This window comes from Phyllobates terribilis, unplaced genomic scaffold (genome assembly GCF_046119375.1).
Source record: "Phyllobates terribilis strain yellow unplaced genomic scaffold, ASM4611937v1 Scaffold_3__8_contigs__length_932513732, whole genome shotgun sequence".
Lineage (NCBI taxonomy): Eukaryota > Metazoa > Chordata > Amphibia > Anura > Dendrobatidae > Phyllobates > Phyllobates terribilis.
The window spans coordinates 425,642,122-425,661,024 of NW_027362763.1; the positions used below are offsets into that span (position 1 = coordinate 425,642,122).

At 42.2% G+C, this 18,903-nt stretch overlaps 1 protein-coding gene across 2 annotated transcripts in view; it reads right to left on the reverse strand.

Annotated features, from left to right (window-relative positions):
* Positions 1-1,902: 1,902 nt before the first annotated feature.
* GJB7 (gap junction protein beta 7) overlaps positions 1,903-18,903 on the reverse strand; it is a 28,605-nt gene continuing 11,604 nt past the window's right edge. For both annotated transcript variants that reach the window (XM_073675678.1, XM_073675677.1), the window contains exon 2: positions 1,903-5,898. In XM_073675678.1, coding sequence (XP_073531779.1) covers positions 5,135-5,878 — 744 coding nt within the window. In that variant the 5' untranslated portion in view covers positions 5,879-5,898 and the 3' untranslated portion in view covers positions 1,903-5,134. The remainder of the gene's footprint in view (positions 5,899-18,903) is intronic.

Sequence of the window (18,903 nt, forward strand, 5' to 3'; positions counted from 1 at the left end):
CTTAGCAAGAAGTCCCTGCAAAGTCACACTGTTAAAAAAAATAAATAAAAAAAAAAGACATGTACTGAAGCAGATGCAATTTGCCAAAGAACACATCAACTGGCCTAAAGAGAAATGGAGAAACATTTTGTGGACTTTAAAATTAAAGTAAAATTGTTCTGTTTGGGTACAATGACAGTTCATCAGATGACGCCCAAACTCTGCATTCAAGCCACAGTACATTCTGAAGACAGTGAGCCATGGTGGTGCAAGTATCATTATATGGGCATGTTTCTCTTACTATGGTGCCGGACCTATTTACTACATACCAGGGATCATGGACCAGTTTGCATATATTAGAATACTTGAAGAGGTCGTGTTGTCTTACGCTGAAGAGGATATGCCCTTTAAATGGGTGTGTCAACAAGACAACGACCCTAAACACTGCAGTAAATGAGCAAAATCTTGGTTCCAGTCCTACAAAATTGAGTTATGGAGTGGCCAGCCCAATCCCTGGACCTTAATCTGATAGAACACTTGTGGGGTGACATCAAAAATGCAGTTTCTGAGGCAAAACCAACAAATGCCAAACAATTGTGGAATGTTGTCCGAGCATCCTGGGCTGGAATAACAGTTGGTTGACACTATGCAACATAGATGTGAAGCAGTTCTAAAAAAAACTGTGGGTATACAACTAAATATTAGGTTAGTGATTCACAGGAATGCTAAACCCTCAAAAAAGAAGAGTACATATTGTGAGTTTGTAAAGACAAATGTAGATACTGCTATTTTTCAGAGCAGGTCAATGTTCATTTTGTGTTTTTTTGTTTTTTGTTTTTTTTTCTGTAAAGTAGTTAAAATTATATACATTTCTCTTCATTTTTTAATTAAATACAGTGTGCAATGATCCCAATGCATGGGAATCAAAACTAGTATAAAGATTTTGTGCTTTACTCATGTTTTTGAACACACTGCTATTATTTTGAGCACTACTGTATGTGCATCAACAATAGATTTTTTGACTGCCTGCGTTTATCTTGACCTGAACTTTACAGCCTTAAAGGCAATCTGTCAGTAGGATCTCCCCCTCCCCAAGTCGTCTGTATGGGCATGTCAGTCATTTCAGTCTCACACTGGTAACGCCCCCTTTCGTTTCATCTTTGGAGGAAGATTCTTGGGGAGAAATATGTCCTGCCCATAGATCTTAACAGCTTGCTTACATACTAAGAAAAATTTGAATTTCTCTGAAATAAGAAATCAGATTACAGATATCAAGATGTAGTTTTATTAAACTTTCTATGACCTGCACGCCCATGTAGACGGCTTAGGAGGGTTGGTCTTACTGACATGTTCCTTTAAAATATTGCCATTAGGCTGTTGAGTTCAGTTCCTGAGACCTGTGGCTGGTGTGAGAATCCTGCTCCATACAAGGATTGTGAAATGGAGAAATGTGATGCTGGCCTTATTTTTAACAAACATTTCACAGAAGCACATCCTAAGTAAGATTTGTCAGATAATCTAATGGAGAATATCAGACAGGAGCCAAGAAGACTGCATGGAAACAATAAGACTATGGTCACTGTCAGGGACGACACCGGGGAGATCACACAATATCTCGCCGCTGACATCACTTTGTCAAGATTGGTCAGGGATTTTCGTGCACACGATCCCGATTACTCACTACGTAGCTTTCGGCAAGCGGTTAGAAAGCGTATGGCATACACACCTCCGCATTCTAATGCATGAAATATGCGTATACACCCCTGTACGGTTACTGCCAGCTTCATGATAGCCCAATTAATATTATTCGCTGCCACCACCGACCCAATTTGAAATATAATACAGGCCTGGTCGGACGCCTGCATTCTGGTAGCGTATATGGCTCCAGGGGATGGAACGATTACAGAGCAAAAGAAACAGGACTATTAAATTTTATATTTAATCCAAAAGGGAGACAGTGTTTAGGAAAAATATACAAAAGGTTTTACAAAAGGAGACAATACAATACTTATGCGGTTACACAAAACAGGATTAAAGGAGAAATTACTATAAGATCGCAGAGACGATTCAGTATAGCTGGAGAAGGGGGCATCCCCACTTTGATTTGACAGTTATCGAACATGATCCTTTGCTTATAGTCTCTATACACCCTCCCCCCCCCCCCCCGGCAAAGAAGCTGACCCATCCTCAGTGGAGTCTTTTATGCCGAAAGGGGAGACCTGCCCACACACCCCCTGGGATGACATCACGTGGATTGGACTCCAGCCTTCACATTTTTATTAAAATAGCTGGCTTCTGCGATAGCTTATCGTTGGTTGATCGCAGAACCCCAAAATTGATGCCATATTTTCTATTATGAATTTACCTTTCTACAGAGACCACACATAACCTGGCTGCAGTCCGTTATTCTGGTACTTTTGTGCCACAGCTTACCGGAGGGGCTTGCAGCTACGGAAAAAGATGCATATGGTTCCTTAGCTGTCCCTGCCATTAAAAATATGGGCCCCATTATTATCGTAAGTAGAGAACTCCAGATATTCCATATTTCATGTCCACGCCATCCCAACTGCCGATTTCTGTTGAATTCTTTGGAAGCTCTACATTAATCTTCCTCAGCTAGATGTAAATTTTTCGCAAGCCTGTGTCACTGGGAAGCACACTAGCCTGCTAATTGGGTTTGCCACCTCTCTTAATACGGACATTTGTCTACAAGTTACTTCTCCGGTGTGTGTTAATTTGCGTAGGAGCCACTGGCCAAAGTGTCAGCTCTTCTCCTCTGACAAATACTATAGGGGAGGAGGGATGAAGAGGGGTCTGGGAGAGAGAAATTCTTAATATTTCCTTAATATTTTTATGACACTCACCATTACTTTTTATAATTATTTACAGTATAAAATCTTGTTGCTACTCATTGTGAAGTCTTGGTTGGTTGCACTTCATTACTTCCAGTTCCCTGGCTTTCTCAAGACTCGCCCTCTCCCTTCAGTTCATCTTTTTGTTGACTTATAAGTATTTCCAGGTGGTAGATCACATTACCCCCATTAAAAAAAGGTAGTGTTATTCATATAAAAGCCCAAAGGCTGCAGGTCTCTTGTGATCAAATATTTTCTTACTGCTGTGTCTACTAGGCATGCTCAGCCTCACCCCTGTAACTAAAGCTCACCACACATTCAATTTCCTCTATACAGTGTACATATATAATTTAAAAAAATGCATTGAATTAATTTTAAGATTTGGATCCATTTGATCATTGGATCTTTAAGGTTAATCTATTTGTCTTTAGCTTGTAATTAAAAAAAACATTGCCACAATAGTGAATTCTGTTTTTGCAGTGACATATGGCTTTCCAGGTATGTATTACCTATACAGTTATGACATCATGGCTCGGGTAAGTAAGCCTGTACAGTGATGACATCATGGCTCTGGTATGTAAGCCTGTACAGTGATGATATCATGGTTCCGGTATGTAAGCCTGTACAGTGATGATATCATGGCTCCGGTATGTAAGCCTGTACAGTGATGACATCATGGCTCGGGTATGTAAGCCTGTACAGTGATGGCATCATGGCTCTAGTTTATAAGCCTGTACAGTGATGACATCATGGCTCTGGTATATAATCCTGTACAGTGATGACATCATGGCTCTAGTTTATAAGCCTGTACAGTTATGACATCATGGCTCGCGTATGTAAGCCTGTACAGTGATGACATGGCTCTGGTATGTAAGCCTGTACAGTGATGATATCATGGCTCCGGTATGTAAGCCTGTACAGTGATGACATCATGGCTCTGATATGTAAGCCTGTACAGTGATGACATCATGGCTCTGGTATGTAAGCCTGTACAGTGATGACATCATGGCTCTGGTATGTAAGCCTGTACAGTGATGACATCATGGCTCTGGTATGTAAGCCTGTACAGTGATGGCATCATGGCTCGGGTATGTAAGCCTGTACAGTGATGGCATCATGGCTCTAGTTTATAAGCCTGTACAGTGATGACATCATGGCTCTGGTATATAATCCTGTACAGTGATGACATCATGGCTCTGGTATGTAAGCCTGTACAGTGATGACATCATGGCTCTGGTATGTAAGCCTGTACAGTGATGACATCATGGCTCTGGTATGTAAGCCTGTACAGTGATGACATCATGGCTCTGGTATGTAAGCCTGTACAGTGATGACATCATGGCTCTGGTATGTAAGCCTGACATCATGATTCTAGTTTATAATCCTGTACAGTGATGACATCATGGCTCCGGTATGTAAGCCTGTACAGTGATGACATCATGGCTCTGGTATGTAAGCCTGTACAGTGATGACATCATGCCTCTGGTATGTAAGCCTGTACAGTGATGACATCATGGCTCTGGTATGTAAGCCTGTACAGTGATGACATCATGGCCTTGGTATGTAAGCCTGACATCATGACTCTAGTTTATAAGCCTGTACAGTGATGACATCATGGCTCTGGTATGTAAGCCTGTACAGTGATGACATCATGGCTCTGGTATGTAAGCCTGACATCATGACTCTAGTTTATAAGCCTGTACAGTGATGACATCATGGCTCTGGTATGTAAGCCTGTACAGTGATGACATCATGGCTCTGGTATGTAAGCATGTACAGTGATGACATCATGGCTCTGGTATGTAAGCCTGTACAGTGATGACATCATGGCTCTGGTATGTAAGCCTGTACAGTGATGACATCATGGCTCTGGTATGTAAGCCTGTACAGTGATGACATCATGGCTCTGGTATGTAAGCCTGTACAGTGATGACATCATGGCTCTGGTATGTAAGCCTGTACAGTGATGACATCATGGCTTCATGTAGTAACATACTGAACCTTCTGACTTGATTCATGCAGTACAAAGAAAAAACGTGTTTACAGCCACAAATCTCTTCTCTTAGAAACATTTTGAGCATATGATGTTATTGGAGACCATTCAAGTAATTAAATTAAGATGTAATATTTATTATACTACAAAAAATGTGAAATGTAATTATTCTTCAGAAAGAATGATCAGAAAATAACTTTTAGAATGTTTGCATCCACACAATATTATATATATTATAGAGCTATATTTAAAAAAAAAAATAATAATGTTATGTATAAAATCGGGTGATGACGACTTAAGAGTTTGTAGTTCATTCGGTAGAATTGCTGGTGGATTGCTGTAATGTCATACCCTGATCCATGCTTTGGTGTTGGTTTCTACAGCCACACTGTGCTGAGCTCAGTTTTTCTGCATACCGTTTTAGACAACATTTAGAAAAATATTTGGAGACGAGGTACACAAGCTCACAGAGGTTGAGTACGATACAAAGTCCTGATGTAATTACTACAAAGTACAGGAAAATCTTCTTCTCTGTAGGCTTAGAGATATAGCAATCTACAAGGTTTGGGCAAGGGTCGATGTCGCACTTCACTAGTCGTGGAACACTAAACCCACCATATAATTTATAAAAAAGTATAAGAAAACCAAATTCAAACACCGTTTTGAACAAGAGGCTAATAACATATGTACAAAACAGACCGCCATCCATGCTTCCAGTGTTTTCATACAGCTTTTTGTTATGTCTCTTTTCTCGACTTTCACGATAGGCCACGTGAAGTACTACAAGAAGAGACGGTGTAGACACCATTATCAGCTGTAAAGCCCAAAGTCGAACTTGAGAAATAGGAAAAAAATGGTCAAAGCAGACATTTTCACATCCGGGTTGTTTGATGTTGCACTCAAACTCCTTCTGTTCATCTTTCCAAACATTTTCTGCTGCAACAACATAGACTAGGAGCCGGAAGATGAAGACCACGGACAGCCAGATTCTTCCAATACCAGTAGAATATTTGTTAACGCCACTTAATATGTCTCGTAGAAAAGACCAGCTCATCTCTCTGCAGGGGAAGTGATCTGAGGAAAGAAAATGATTTTATAGTTAGAGACGGAAATACTTATTCTAATAATTTACTGTAAATATTTTAGGATTTTGATGGCACTCGCTACCAGTCATTAGCTTTACACATTTTTTTTCCTGTATTTCTGAGTTATGTACTTTCTCTTCTTAAATGTATTATTTAGTTGTGTTTATGCGCCCTGATTGAAGCCACTATCAGACCACTAGTAACCTAAATTTGGCTTCATGCATATGGTAATACTATGGATTCCCATTGTATGTACAGTGGAGAAAATAAGTATTTGATGCACTGCTTATTTTGCAAGTTTTCCCACCTACAAAGAATGGAGAAGTCTGTAATTTCTATCGTAGGTACACTTCACCTGTGAGAGACAGAAGCGTGAAAAAAAATCCAGAAAATCATATTGTATGATTTTTACATAAAATGTAAATTAATTATTGCATGAAATGAGTATTTGTTAAAATAGAAAAACAGAACTTAATATTTGGTACAGAAACCTGTGTTTGCAATTACAGAGGTCAGACGTTTCCTGTAGTTCTTGACCAAGTTTGCATACACTTCAGAGACTTTGGCCCCCTCCATACAGATCTTCTCCAGATCTTTCAGGTTTCGGGGCTGTCACTGAACAACATTAAGTTTCAGCTCCCTCCAAAGATTTTCTATTGGGTTCAGGTCTGGAGACTGGCTAGGTCAAGCCAGGCCCTTGAAATGCTTCTTACAGAGCATCTCCTTAGTTGCCCTGGCTGTATGTTTCGGGTCATTGTCATGCTCTTTGGTACCGGAGAATCCTTATGGCGCACAGTGCATGCGATGTGAGGATTCACAAGAATGTAGTCACATAGAGTGACTGCAAACTTGTATCTTAAGGCCAGACAACTCCTTTAATATATGTAGTGCAAATGACTTCAAGAATCTTCTTCTTTTTTAATGTTTATTTTTTTTAAAGACTACAAAATCCTGGCCTAATACATGTCACAGACTGCACATACAGTGTATAAGGCTTCATTCAGATGCCTGTTTTAGGGTATGTGCGCACGTTCAGGATTTGATTGCAGAAATTTCTGCAAGGTTTCTGCATCTCTTGGCAGCAAAAACGCTCATTTTGCCGCAATTTTGGTGCGTTGTTGATGAGTTTTTGTACAGCAATGAATGCTTTTTGGAGCTAAATAAAGATATTTGAAAAAAGAAACGTGGGACATCACATTAACCATTGGATTACCATCGGACCTGGGGTGAGTATATTGGGTTAATTTAAATTATTAAAAAAGTGTCTGTTGTATTTCAAATAAAGTTTTACACTGTGTCTGTGTTTATTTAACTCTTTACTTTCAGGTTTAGTAATGAGGGTGTCTGGTTGACACCTCTTCATCACTAAACAAAGAGCTTGGTGTAGGCTTGGTGTAATCCCAAAACCCTAATCCCATTAGCCCTAATTCCCATTCATGTCATTTCTGGGGCAGCTGGGAGCTGCTATTTTTAGCCTAGGAAGGGGCCATTAGACCAACATCTGTTTGGTTAGCTGCTACGTCATCACGATCAGCAACTATCAGCACTTTGGATGCAGCGTATTTTCGCTGCTTCCAAAACGCTGTGTTTTGTCGGTACATGCGGATCCACCGCATTTAATGACATTTCAATCAGTCAAAATCTGCAGCGGACTAGTCTGCAGCAGACTACTCCCCTCAGCTGTGCCTGCTCCTGCTATTGTCAGTGGGAGCAGCCGTAGGATAATGGGAGGAGTAGTCTCCCATGGGCAATTCTTTGTGCGTATTTGCGGCATTTTTGACTCGACTTGAATTGAGTCAGTCAAATACGCAGCAAACATCCGCTGCAAATACGCAAATATTTTTATACCTGCGTTTTTGCTGCGGATTTGATTGACTTAATTGAAGTCAATGAGTAAAAAACACTGCAGAAATGCACAAAGAATTGACATGCTTCAGATTTAAACGCAATGACAATCCTGACAGGAAAATTCCTGATCCTGTGCACGGCACTTGCGGATTGTCATTGCATTAGCTGGCACACGGATTACCTAGCGTTTTTGGCCCATTTCTGCTCGGAAAAATTGCAACGAAAATGCACCATGTGCACATAGCCTTAGTATTACTAGTTCTATCCGTGTATATGATGGATAGAACACATACCCATTATAATCTATGGGCATGTTCACAAGTCTGTTTTGGGGTTTTATTGCACACTGATTGCCCACAAAAAATGGAGATGTGCCCTTTTTTTATCCAATATTTACCAGATCAAATGCCAATGCAAGTTGTTAATGGGTCCATAAAAAAATGGATAGCACTCCGATGCCATTCATGTGTGATCTGAGTATTGTTCATTTCTTACTGTCTGCAGGGTAGGAGAAGCTTGGAAACTTGGAAATCCTACTAATAAGAAGAATGAACACACGGACTAAAAAATAAATCCTTTTTTCATTTTTTTTTAATATGAGAAAAAAGTCTCTGAATGAGATCATAAGCCTAAGTGGTCCATTTTGAGAATTTATTGGGCCTGATAAGCTTTTCTTTTTTTGTTGTCTTGTTTAACAATCATCATTATTACTTTGAGTTACTTCTTTTACTGAGATGAGAAAAACTGGTTCAAACATAAAATGTTACTACTTTTCATTTTTATTTTTAACACAATGGGTTTGTAAACCGACAGATCAGACCAGTCGTATTTAGATGTGTTCTAGATGGTCAAAATGTTCCCACATAAACAACGATCTTCGTGCTTCCACTGTCATATTAGGTGGACATGGTCTCCACTTTCTGGACTGAAGATACTTAAGCAGGGAAATTTTATTCAAATATTGATGTCTGTGATGTAATGGAACTGGTGTCAGAGCTAAAATTATGTAAACTATAGGTGACTTCAGATCTAACTGGAAGAAAATTGTTCTGTTTGTATTCTGATTTTATATATGATACAAAGATTCTGTAATTTTACAAATCAATTACATCTTAAATATAAACAAATGCCATATTTCTTTCACTCTCTTTGCCACTATTCTACTGTTCCATGACTAAACCCTATTCCTATGTGTTTCTGGTATCTCCTCCATTAGCCAGAAGGCTTGACATGGCTTTATTATATAGTTAGCCATTGTTTTGATTGGGTTCTGTGCAATATGTCCTAGCCATACATAGAATATATTTCCGAAACCCCAAGGACATGGTGAATGTCTGACTGGGTCTCAACCCAGTCTAGCGCATAGGGATGGAGAGATACATAGCGCTGCTATTCGGAAATCTATAGGACCGCTGTGTTTGGTCTCCACACTTAGCAGGGGCCCAGCTGGATCTGATGACAGCAGAACCAGCTCTCTAGGACTGTCCATTAAGAAATTGTGACACATTGTGGTTTCTGGAGTTAATAGCTGATTGAGGCCAGGGGTGAAGATTTAGGTCCAGCCCAGGGGGCAGGAGGGGGGTGATCCAGAGGGGTTAAAAGCTCCTGCAGCTCTTGGCCTAGTGCTTTTTTCTCTGGGAGGTCGCAACGATACAACGCGTGGGAGAAGTCACGGAACCGAGGGAACCACAAGCCTCCCATGTGACAGCCCTCACCCCGCAAGCCAGGCCTTTCATCTGACTGGTAACTGACTCTTAATATCGGCATACTTTTGTACCACTACTATTGTGTTTGCATCTCTGTCCATTATGTATGTATAACCCTTATGTGTATAGTGTATTGTCTAGTTTGCCCTTAAGGCGATTACATGTATTATTTAACCTTAGGCTGCTCTTTTGTCTTGATCCACGAATCCACACGTCTGTTGTTCGGATTAATTCTCATGCTACCGGGGCTGGTTTCTGGCCTGATATAATTCCCGTTAACGGACCGGAGGCTTATATCTAATAGGAACTGGTGGCAGCTCTACCAGGCGGAAAAGGTTCTGTTTCACTGGGGTCAATGAGAGGGGCCTCGCAGCCTGTCAGGGGTGTGAGCGAGTGTGGTGCCACGTCAGTGACTGAGTGGGCCCCCTCTTCTCACTCCCAGTACCTTCCTGTAACCATGCGGACAGGGGGCGTCTATGTAGAACTGTACCAATCTGACCTTACGTGTCCCCGAGGGGGTGCAGAACATCACTTTGGTGCAAAGTGCAGATTCGTATAACTTGATCCGTCTGACATAGTTGTGACGTCAGGCGGGTGGCAAGGTGTGGATCCTTCACACAACCTTTTAAAAATAGTTTCCTTTTAATATTGCTAGACTTGCGGCTGTGCTTGAAATGCACTTGAATTCTTACAAAGTGTAAAATATACTGCAATAGTTTGCATCCTGAACATCGAAGCATGGAATGTGTCTATAGCGTTACATTTACGTATTTCTAAACTGAGGTGCGGTCTCCAGGGTCTGCTTTCAGAAAAACAAGGGATGGAGAAGATTGCATATATTACAACTGTTAGTATGCCTATACACTGTGTGCAGAATTATTAGGCAAATTAGTATTTTGATCACATGATACTTTTTATACATGTTATCCTACTCCAAGCTGCATAGGCTTGAGAGCCAACTACCACTTAAGTAAATCTGGTGATGTGCATCTCTGTAATGAGGAGGGGTGTTGACTAATGACATCAACACCCTATATAAGGTGTGCTTAATTATTAGGCAACTTCCTTTCCTTTGGCAAAATGGGTCAGAAGAGAGATTTGACGGGCTCTGAAAACTCCAAAATTGTGAGATGTCTTGCAGAGGGATGCAGCAGTCTTGAAATTTCCAAACTTTTGAAGCGTGATCACCGAACAATCAAGCGTTTCATGGCAAATTGCCAACAGGGTCGCAAGAAGCGTGTTGGCCAAAAGAGGCGCAAAATAACTACCCATGAATTGAGGAAAATCAAGCGTTAAGCTGCCAAGATGCCATTCGCCACCAGTTTTGCCATATTTCAGAGCTGCGACATTACTGGAGCATCAAAAAGCACAAGGTGTGTGATACTCGGGGACATGGCCAAGGTAAGGAAGGCTGAAAAACGACCACCTTTGAACAAGAAACATAAGATAAAACGTCAAGAATGGGCCAAGAAGTATGTTAAGACTGATTTTTCAAAGGTTTTATGGACTGATGAAATGAGAGTGACTCTTGATGGGCCAGATGGATGGGCCAGAGGCTGGATCAGTAAAGGGCAGAGAGCTCCACTCCGACTCAGACACCAGCAAGGTGGAGGTGGGGTACTGGTATGGGCTGGTATCATCAAAAATGAACTTGTGGGACCTTTTCGGGTTGAGGATGGAGTGAAGCTCAACTCCCAGACCTACTGCCAGTTTCTGGAAGACAACTTCTTCTAGAAGTGATACAGGAAGAAGTCGGTATCGTTCAAGAAAAACATGATTTTCATGCAGGACAATGCTCCATCACATGCATCCAACTACTCCACAGCGTGGCTGGCCAGTAAAGGTCTAAAAGAAGAAAAAATAATGACATGGCCCCCTTGTTCACCTGATCTGAAGCCCATAGAGAACCTGTGGTCCATCATAAAATGTGAGATCTACAGGGAGGGAAAACAGTACACCTCTCGGAACAGTGTCTTGGAGGCTGTGGTGGCTGCTGCACGCAATGTTGATCGAAAACAGATCAAGCAACTGACAGAATCTATGGATGGAAGGCTGTTGAGTGTCATCATAAAGAAAGGTGGCTATATTGATCACCAATTTTTTGGGTTTTTGTTTTTGTATGTCAGAAATGTTTATTTCTAAATTTTGTGCACTGATATTGGTTTACCTGGTGAAAATAAACAAGTGAGATGGGATTATATTTGGTTTTTATTAAGTTGCCTAATAATTCTGCACAGTAATAGTTACCTGCACAAACAGATATCCTCCTAAGATAGCCAAATCTAAAAAACAAACCACTCCAACTTCCAAAAATATTAAGCTTGGATATTTAGGAGTCTTTTGGGTTGATTGAGAACATAGTTGTTGATCAATAATAAAAATAATCCTCTTAAATACAACTTGCTTAATAATTCTGCACACAGTGTACTTTTTCCTGATAATGAAATAGGGATTGTTTTTCCCCTGAAGATGGAACTGAAAATATGAATGCAAACCTAATGGATGTCTCCTGGTGCCACCTGGTGGTTTTCCCATTTTTTAAATGTAATGTGTTTTTATAACTTTTTCAATAAAGATGAATCTATTGCATTAATTACCTCTTTTTGGTGATTTTTATTACTATTTAAATTAGAGTTGGTTCTGATGGACACCTATCTCTATATTGTAAGAATTGATGCTTCGTACAGTCTTCCTGAAGAGTGTGCTGCAGTAAGGTGCACCATATTCATGCATGTGGCTATTAATGAATTTAGTGCATGTGCGTGCCACAACAAGTAATATACTCCAAAATTTACCTCACTTTCGTGGAATAAATTATGGTCAAGTTGATGGCCAAACTCAAAAAATTGGCAGAGCTGGCTGGGACCTGTGTAAATACACCTAAAGTTTAAAAAAAAAATGTTCACAACTTCAATTTACACACAAAATTTGCAACATTTCCAACAATTTTAGGCCAAAATGCTGTTTGGTGAATAATAGTATTGTAATGCCTCTATTCTTAACAAAAGAAATTCATGCTGCGATGAGTGATCAGTATACAGCAACTGTTTTATTATACCTACAGAATATATTATATATATCAATGCATCATACAGAACACACCTCAAGTAAACTCCTCAGATCTTTTCTCTTCCTTCTTTCTATTATTATTGCTTGCATAAATCAGTAGTACCTCTAAATAGATATGACACACTTAATATGTTTTAAGGGTGTTGTCTCAACTTCTTTTATGCATAAAATTGCAAAGAGCTTGTAAAAACAATCAACTGTGCAATTTACCTCTAATTAAAATCCTCCCTGTTCTCGAGCGGAGGGATTTTTAACTTTATACTTTACTGCTCGTTACCTAGGTTATCCATCATTTCTACAGTTTATAAGAAGTGGTCGATTTCCTAGGCAAATAGTACGCGCTTCCAGGCTCTTTGGTGTAGAACATAGAAGAGCAGTTCTGAAGCGCTCCGGATCGGTGGATTTGGCCATCTTTAGTGTCGCCTGCACTCCTTCAAGTAGCCTCTGCTAGCACCATTGAAAAGCAAACAGTTCGGACAGTGGCTGGTGTAAACTGTCAGTCTTCAGTAGTGCACCATTCTCCACCAAGCAGAAGGCAGAGGAACCATGTACTCCTGAAGATAGAACATTATAAAACCTGACAGCACATTTTTACACCTGGAAACATTGATATGGCTTTGTAAGTGCTTAGCCCCCAATAGAAATAGAGGTTCAGATGTGCCTCTCATGAAAAATTTAGTGTAGAACCATAAACAAATCAGGCCTGAAGTGCACTAACGGCAGGGAGGGATGAAGCCAAGTTTATTTGGAAGAAGGTCCAACATAAGAGACCAGAATCCCCAGTGCTGTGCGGCATTTTTGTAAGAAGACTGCCATCAACTGTCCAAATGAGACCCTGTGTAACCAACCCGAAGTTTCAGGGAGGAAAAGTTTAAATAGAGAACCGGGTCAGGTGACCTTATGACACAGCTTCCCGATATAAAAGGCCAGCGCACCAAAACGAGAGGAGTTTTGGTGCCAACTGAAGGAACGGGCAGGATGTGCATCAAGGAAGAGGCTGAGGTGACAGGCCGTGGCAGATGACCTGAGGCAGTGGGTTGTGGCGTGCCTGGAAGCAGAAGCCGGGCGGCGTCAGTCAAGACTTCAAGATCCGATCCATGCCAGGCAGTTCAGGAATCCAGACAACGCCTGTCAAGGCCCGAAAACCTGACCTGTGCCTGCAAAGACCTGGAGTGCAGACTGCGCCAGTCAAGAGCCAAGGCCCAGCCCTCATCCCACCAGGTACCAGAGACATCTGCCGTCAGTCATGCACCAAAGATCCATGAGAGGACTTCGCTCAGAGGTGGAGGCCTTCTAGCTTTATTTGCATACCAGTTCAACACCAGATTTCTCGTGACTGATGTAGCAGAAGTCTAAAAAATACTTATTATTTTAATTTAAGAACAAGCACCTATTCAATCATAACACTACTTCCATATGGAAAATGTGTTCACAGGTGGCCTTTAAGGAACAAAGGCATCTTACTCATCTTTCAACAACCTGTTCCCATTACTCTCTACAATGGTCCAGAAACTTCCTTAGTCACTAGAAAATGCATCTGGTATAAAGCCATAAATACTAGACAGGGATGTTGTGAGAGGGGAGGAGAGGAATATTGCAATAGTCTCTATGACATGTAAGAATCTATGGGAAGGAATATAGCAGAAGCACACTACAGCACGGACGTCACACAGGAAGATCCTACCCAATTAGCTATACAAAAAATGAATAAAAAGGTTACACAAAGTTCTGGCTCCACCATATCAAATACACATGATACCAGTATTTCTGTATTTTAGGACCAATAAAATGTAATTTAAACTTCAAATAAATCTTTAGAACAAGCCAGAGGTGAACAAAAACTGTTATGTTGAAAATGGTATCTGATCTGCAGCCAGGATGGTACAAAGTAGGATGAGCTGATCACATTGTGGGAAAAATTTCAGTAAAACTTTTTATTTTATTCATTGAAATTCATAGTGTTTTAGGGATCATACTCACTTGGGTGCGATGGGAGGTAAACAGGAGGCGTGTTCCTTTAAATGACCATAACGGTTTATTTGCTTCATAAACCGGTCAAAAGCAAAATGCAAACAAACAGCCTTTAGTGCAGGTAAAAACAAAGAAAAAAGTCCTGCGCGCGCAGTGACACTGTGTAGTTCACACGCGCGGGGAGCCGCAGGTCATAGACCATGCGCAGTGAAGCTGTGAACTACACAGCCTCACTGTGCACACGCGGGGATCAGCGGGTCTTAGCGCATGCGCAGTGAAGCTGCGAAGTACACAGCCTCACTGCGCACGCGCGGGGACCCGAAGCCGGACATGTAAAACTGCGCATGCGCCCCACAAATATCAGCGCTCGCTGGGAGCAAATTTCAACTATGTGGGTGGCACCAGCAGTGAGTGAATGCTGCGCCTGCCCCTGACTGAATATGAGGATCACACCCCTATGACTGAAAATGAGAAGGTAGGATATAAGTAATAAAATATTCTAAAATCATTAGAACACCACTAATTTTAATGAAAAAAAGCTTGTTTGTGATGCACATTGCATCACTAACAAAGCAATGGGGGCAGTGCAGATAGTAGATAGGACATGACAGGTTCCCTTTATAGGCTTCCCTCGGAGTTAGGTCCCTATGTTGGGCAGACCCAAAATTCTCACTGGTCACCCCTAACTCCGGAATGTCAGACTCAGGGGACACTACCTCCTCATTCCCCACCAGGACACAAAAGGGAAATCCGTCTGACTCGGTGTGGTGATTCCTCATCAGGGTTAACTGGTTTCTCATCTGAGCTAGCGAACCAGGAACCCTTCCCCCACAGATCCCAAAATAAACAAAAGTCCCGGCCTATAATAATAGGGTGCAACAAGTACTGAACAACGCCGACCTCGTGGGCCTCAGTACCATGGGCCGTTTCAATGTCCACTCTGGCCATGGGGTAGTCCTTAGCATCACCATGAATGCACCGTACACCAACCTTTTTCCCCAGGATCAGTTGATAAGGAAGGGTGGCCCTCACAAGGGTCACCAGACTCCCGGAGTCTAGCAGTGCTGTTTCCTGCCGCTCATTCACCTTCACGGGACACGCTTGTGGCCCCTCGCTGGGTGGACAGTTCACACTGCAGGCCGGATACGCATAATATGAACAGCAGCGTCCTATGCTGCTGTCCATCTGCTCGGGGGTCAGGGGACAAATGGCGGCTATATGGCCTGGGCTCTGGCACCTCCAGCAAATCGCATCACCTGTAGGGACCTTGGGCATTACCTCCCGCGTCCCTTTGGACCTTGGACACCCCAACCCCTTTTGGGCCTTTGCACCCTGTTGGGACCCCCAGTATGGAGTGGGCTGCCTTCCCAAGGAACCCTCAACTCCCTGGCATCTCTCGACCAGTCCAATCAGTTCATCGGGATTCCGGGGATCACCCAAGGTCTGTATTGGCCTTGACAATGAATGTACAAACCGGTCACAACTCGCTCTACCATCTACGCAGGTGTAGAGGATTCTGGCTGCAGCCACTTTTGGACCAGGTGCAAAAGGTCAAACATCTGGGAGTGAGGGGGTCTGTTGCAGTGATACATCCAGCGGTGGACTCGTTGTGCCCTGATAGTCATTGTCACCCTCAAGCGCGCCAGAATCTTGGTTTTTAGCTTGCCATACTCTTTGACGTCCTGCAAAGCTAAATCATAGTACGCCTTCTGTGGCTCCCCTGTCAAGTATGGCGCCAGCACCTCTGCCCACTGCTCTGGTAGAAGTTTTTCCCTCTCGGTGACCCTTTCAAACACTGTCAGGAAGGCCTCAACGTCATCCCCCGGTGTCATTTTCTGCAAGGCCCGTCTTACCGCCTTCCAGACATGGGCATCATCAGCCAGACTTGGGGTTGGGGTGCTTGTCCTGCTCTGGATGGTGGTTGCCAGAAGCTGCATCTGCCGCTGTTCCTACTGGTGCTGCTGGATCTGCCAGATGGTCTCCTGTTGCTGCTTCTGCGACTGGACCAGGTGTTTCAGCAGGTCCTCCATCTTGTCTGGCAATGCTTGCTGCCTTGTTGCAGACTTTACCCAGGACATGCAGTCCCCTTTGTAGCAGTCACACGTATCTGCTGGGAACGCTGCCCGCACGTCTAACACCAATTGTAGGGATCGTACTCACTTGGGTGCGATGGGAGGCAAACAGAAGCGTATTCCTTTAAATGTCCATAACGGTTAATTTGCTTCATAAACCGGTCAAAAGCAAAATGTAAACAAACAGCCTTTAGTGCAGGCAAAAACAAAGAAAACAGTCCTTTTAGCAAAGTCTCTGGTTGGCCAGCGCTGTGGTCACATAGGCTGGTAGGCATTGTAAGGCGGCGGTGTTCACACCGTGCAGTAACTGAGGCAGTGACCCAAGCAAGTCCAACATAAGCAGCTTTTATTCAGCAAAACTTACAGGTAAACAAAGTCCTCCGGTTCGCAGCCAGGTTAATTCATGTCCATAACAACGGCTGCCCCGGGCCGCTCAGAGCCTAACGAGTGCAGAGCCTTCCCAGGCGTGGGTTCAGCTACTCACAGGCCCGCTGATTTTTCCTGCTATGATCCTAGCAGGTTCCAACACTGAACACCACTAATCCTTGATGCTGTGGAAAACCTGGGTTGGAGGGAGGAGGCCGCCCCACTGCTTTCCTGTAGCCTCCCCCAAGAAATGAAGGCCCTGCCGGTTTTACTTAATCTGCCTTAGCCAGATAGCCTAACCAGGCCAATGCTCACCTTCATTCCTGCATTGCAGCCGCAGCTGTGTCTGTGACTGCAATGCACTCCAATGGGTTAATAGGTCTCTGTACACATTTTGGGGGATATATAACGTCCCTCGTATACGATCCCAGTCTCTGCCTCACAGCATCCAGTACACGGCTCAGTCTGGAGACAACCACACACAGGAGGCCTTCTCTCCAGACACAGACCACGTGCCAAACAACAGCCTCCATTTTATAGGCTGTTAACCACACCCAGAGGTGAGGTATGTGGGTAGCTAGACACGTGATCTTTGCATTTTCTGTAAAAATAAGAGATTTCTAAACACTGGAGTATAGGAAACCCGACCTCACCAGTTGAGGGTTAATATTATAAATTATGGTATTTCAAAATGTTATTTTTTTATTTTTTTTTAAAGGGTTCTCTGACAAATAGGATCATTAGGATATGCACAAGTTACTGATGAAGGGGGTTTGATTGCTCAAACTTACATTCGCCAACAGAAAAAAGGAAATGTCCAATCAGCTCTTTCTTTGCACAGTAGTAATTAATGACCAACCCTTGGCAGAAAACTGAAACTTCTTGCAATGAATGTGAATAAAGGCCTCCATATACACTAAAGTAATGTTGGCCGAACCTGCTGATATCGAATGCTTTGGCTGACGGTGCCATATAGTGCATATTCGGGCAGCGGCCGACTGTTGGTCAGAAGAGACGTCGACTGCACATGTCCGATTTTAAAATGCCAACTGCATTGCTCTCTTGGAGATAAGTCTTCAGCCAACATGTCAGCTGTGGCTTTCTCACAGAGAACCCAGGAGCGCTGTACCGAATGAGCGCTCCTGTGTATGGGAGAGGTGGCTGAGATGGCTGTCATATGAATGATCAGCCGAAGCATCGTTTGGCCAACATCCATCTAATGTATATGGCCAGCTTAAAATTGGAGTACCTGCACCACACCAGGTAGTAAGTGTTTGCGTAGAAAAAAAAAAGTCCAAGTAGCTATCAAGATTGGCTTTAGGGTGTGACAAACTTGGCAGATGCCCAGGCTCCTAAGAATTGAAAATAAACTGAATCCATAGCCTCATCACTGTAATATCATGTATATAGAATTAACCCTTTCACCCGCCAGCCTATTTTCACCTTCCAGAATAGGCCAAATGTTACTATTCTGACCACTGTCACTTTTTCAGGCTATAACTCTTAACGCTTCAACGGATCCCAGTGATTCTGAGAATGTTTTTTCATGACATGTTGTACTTCATGTTCGCGGTAAAGTTTGGATTTGCGTTTATTTATAAAAATATCGAAAATTTGACAAAAAAAATTGAAAGTTTTGCAATTTTCAAACTTTTAATTTTTACGCCCTTACACCAGATACTTCTACCACACAAAATAGTTAATAAACATTTGCCACATGTGTACTTTACAATAGAATAATTTTTTTGCTAGGAAGTTGGAAGTGTTAAAAGTTTCTAATTTTTCCAATAAAATTTACAAAACCAATTTTTTTAGGGACCACATCCTATTTGAAGTGACTTTGAAGGGCCTATGTGACAGAAAATAGCCAAAAGTGACACATTTTTAAAAACTACATCCCTCAAGGTGTTAAAAACCATATTCAAGAAGTTGATTAACCCTTTAAGGACTTCACTAGAATTA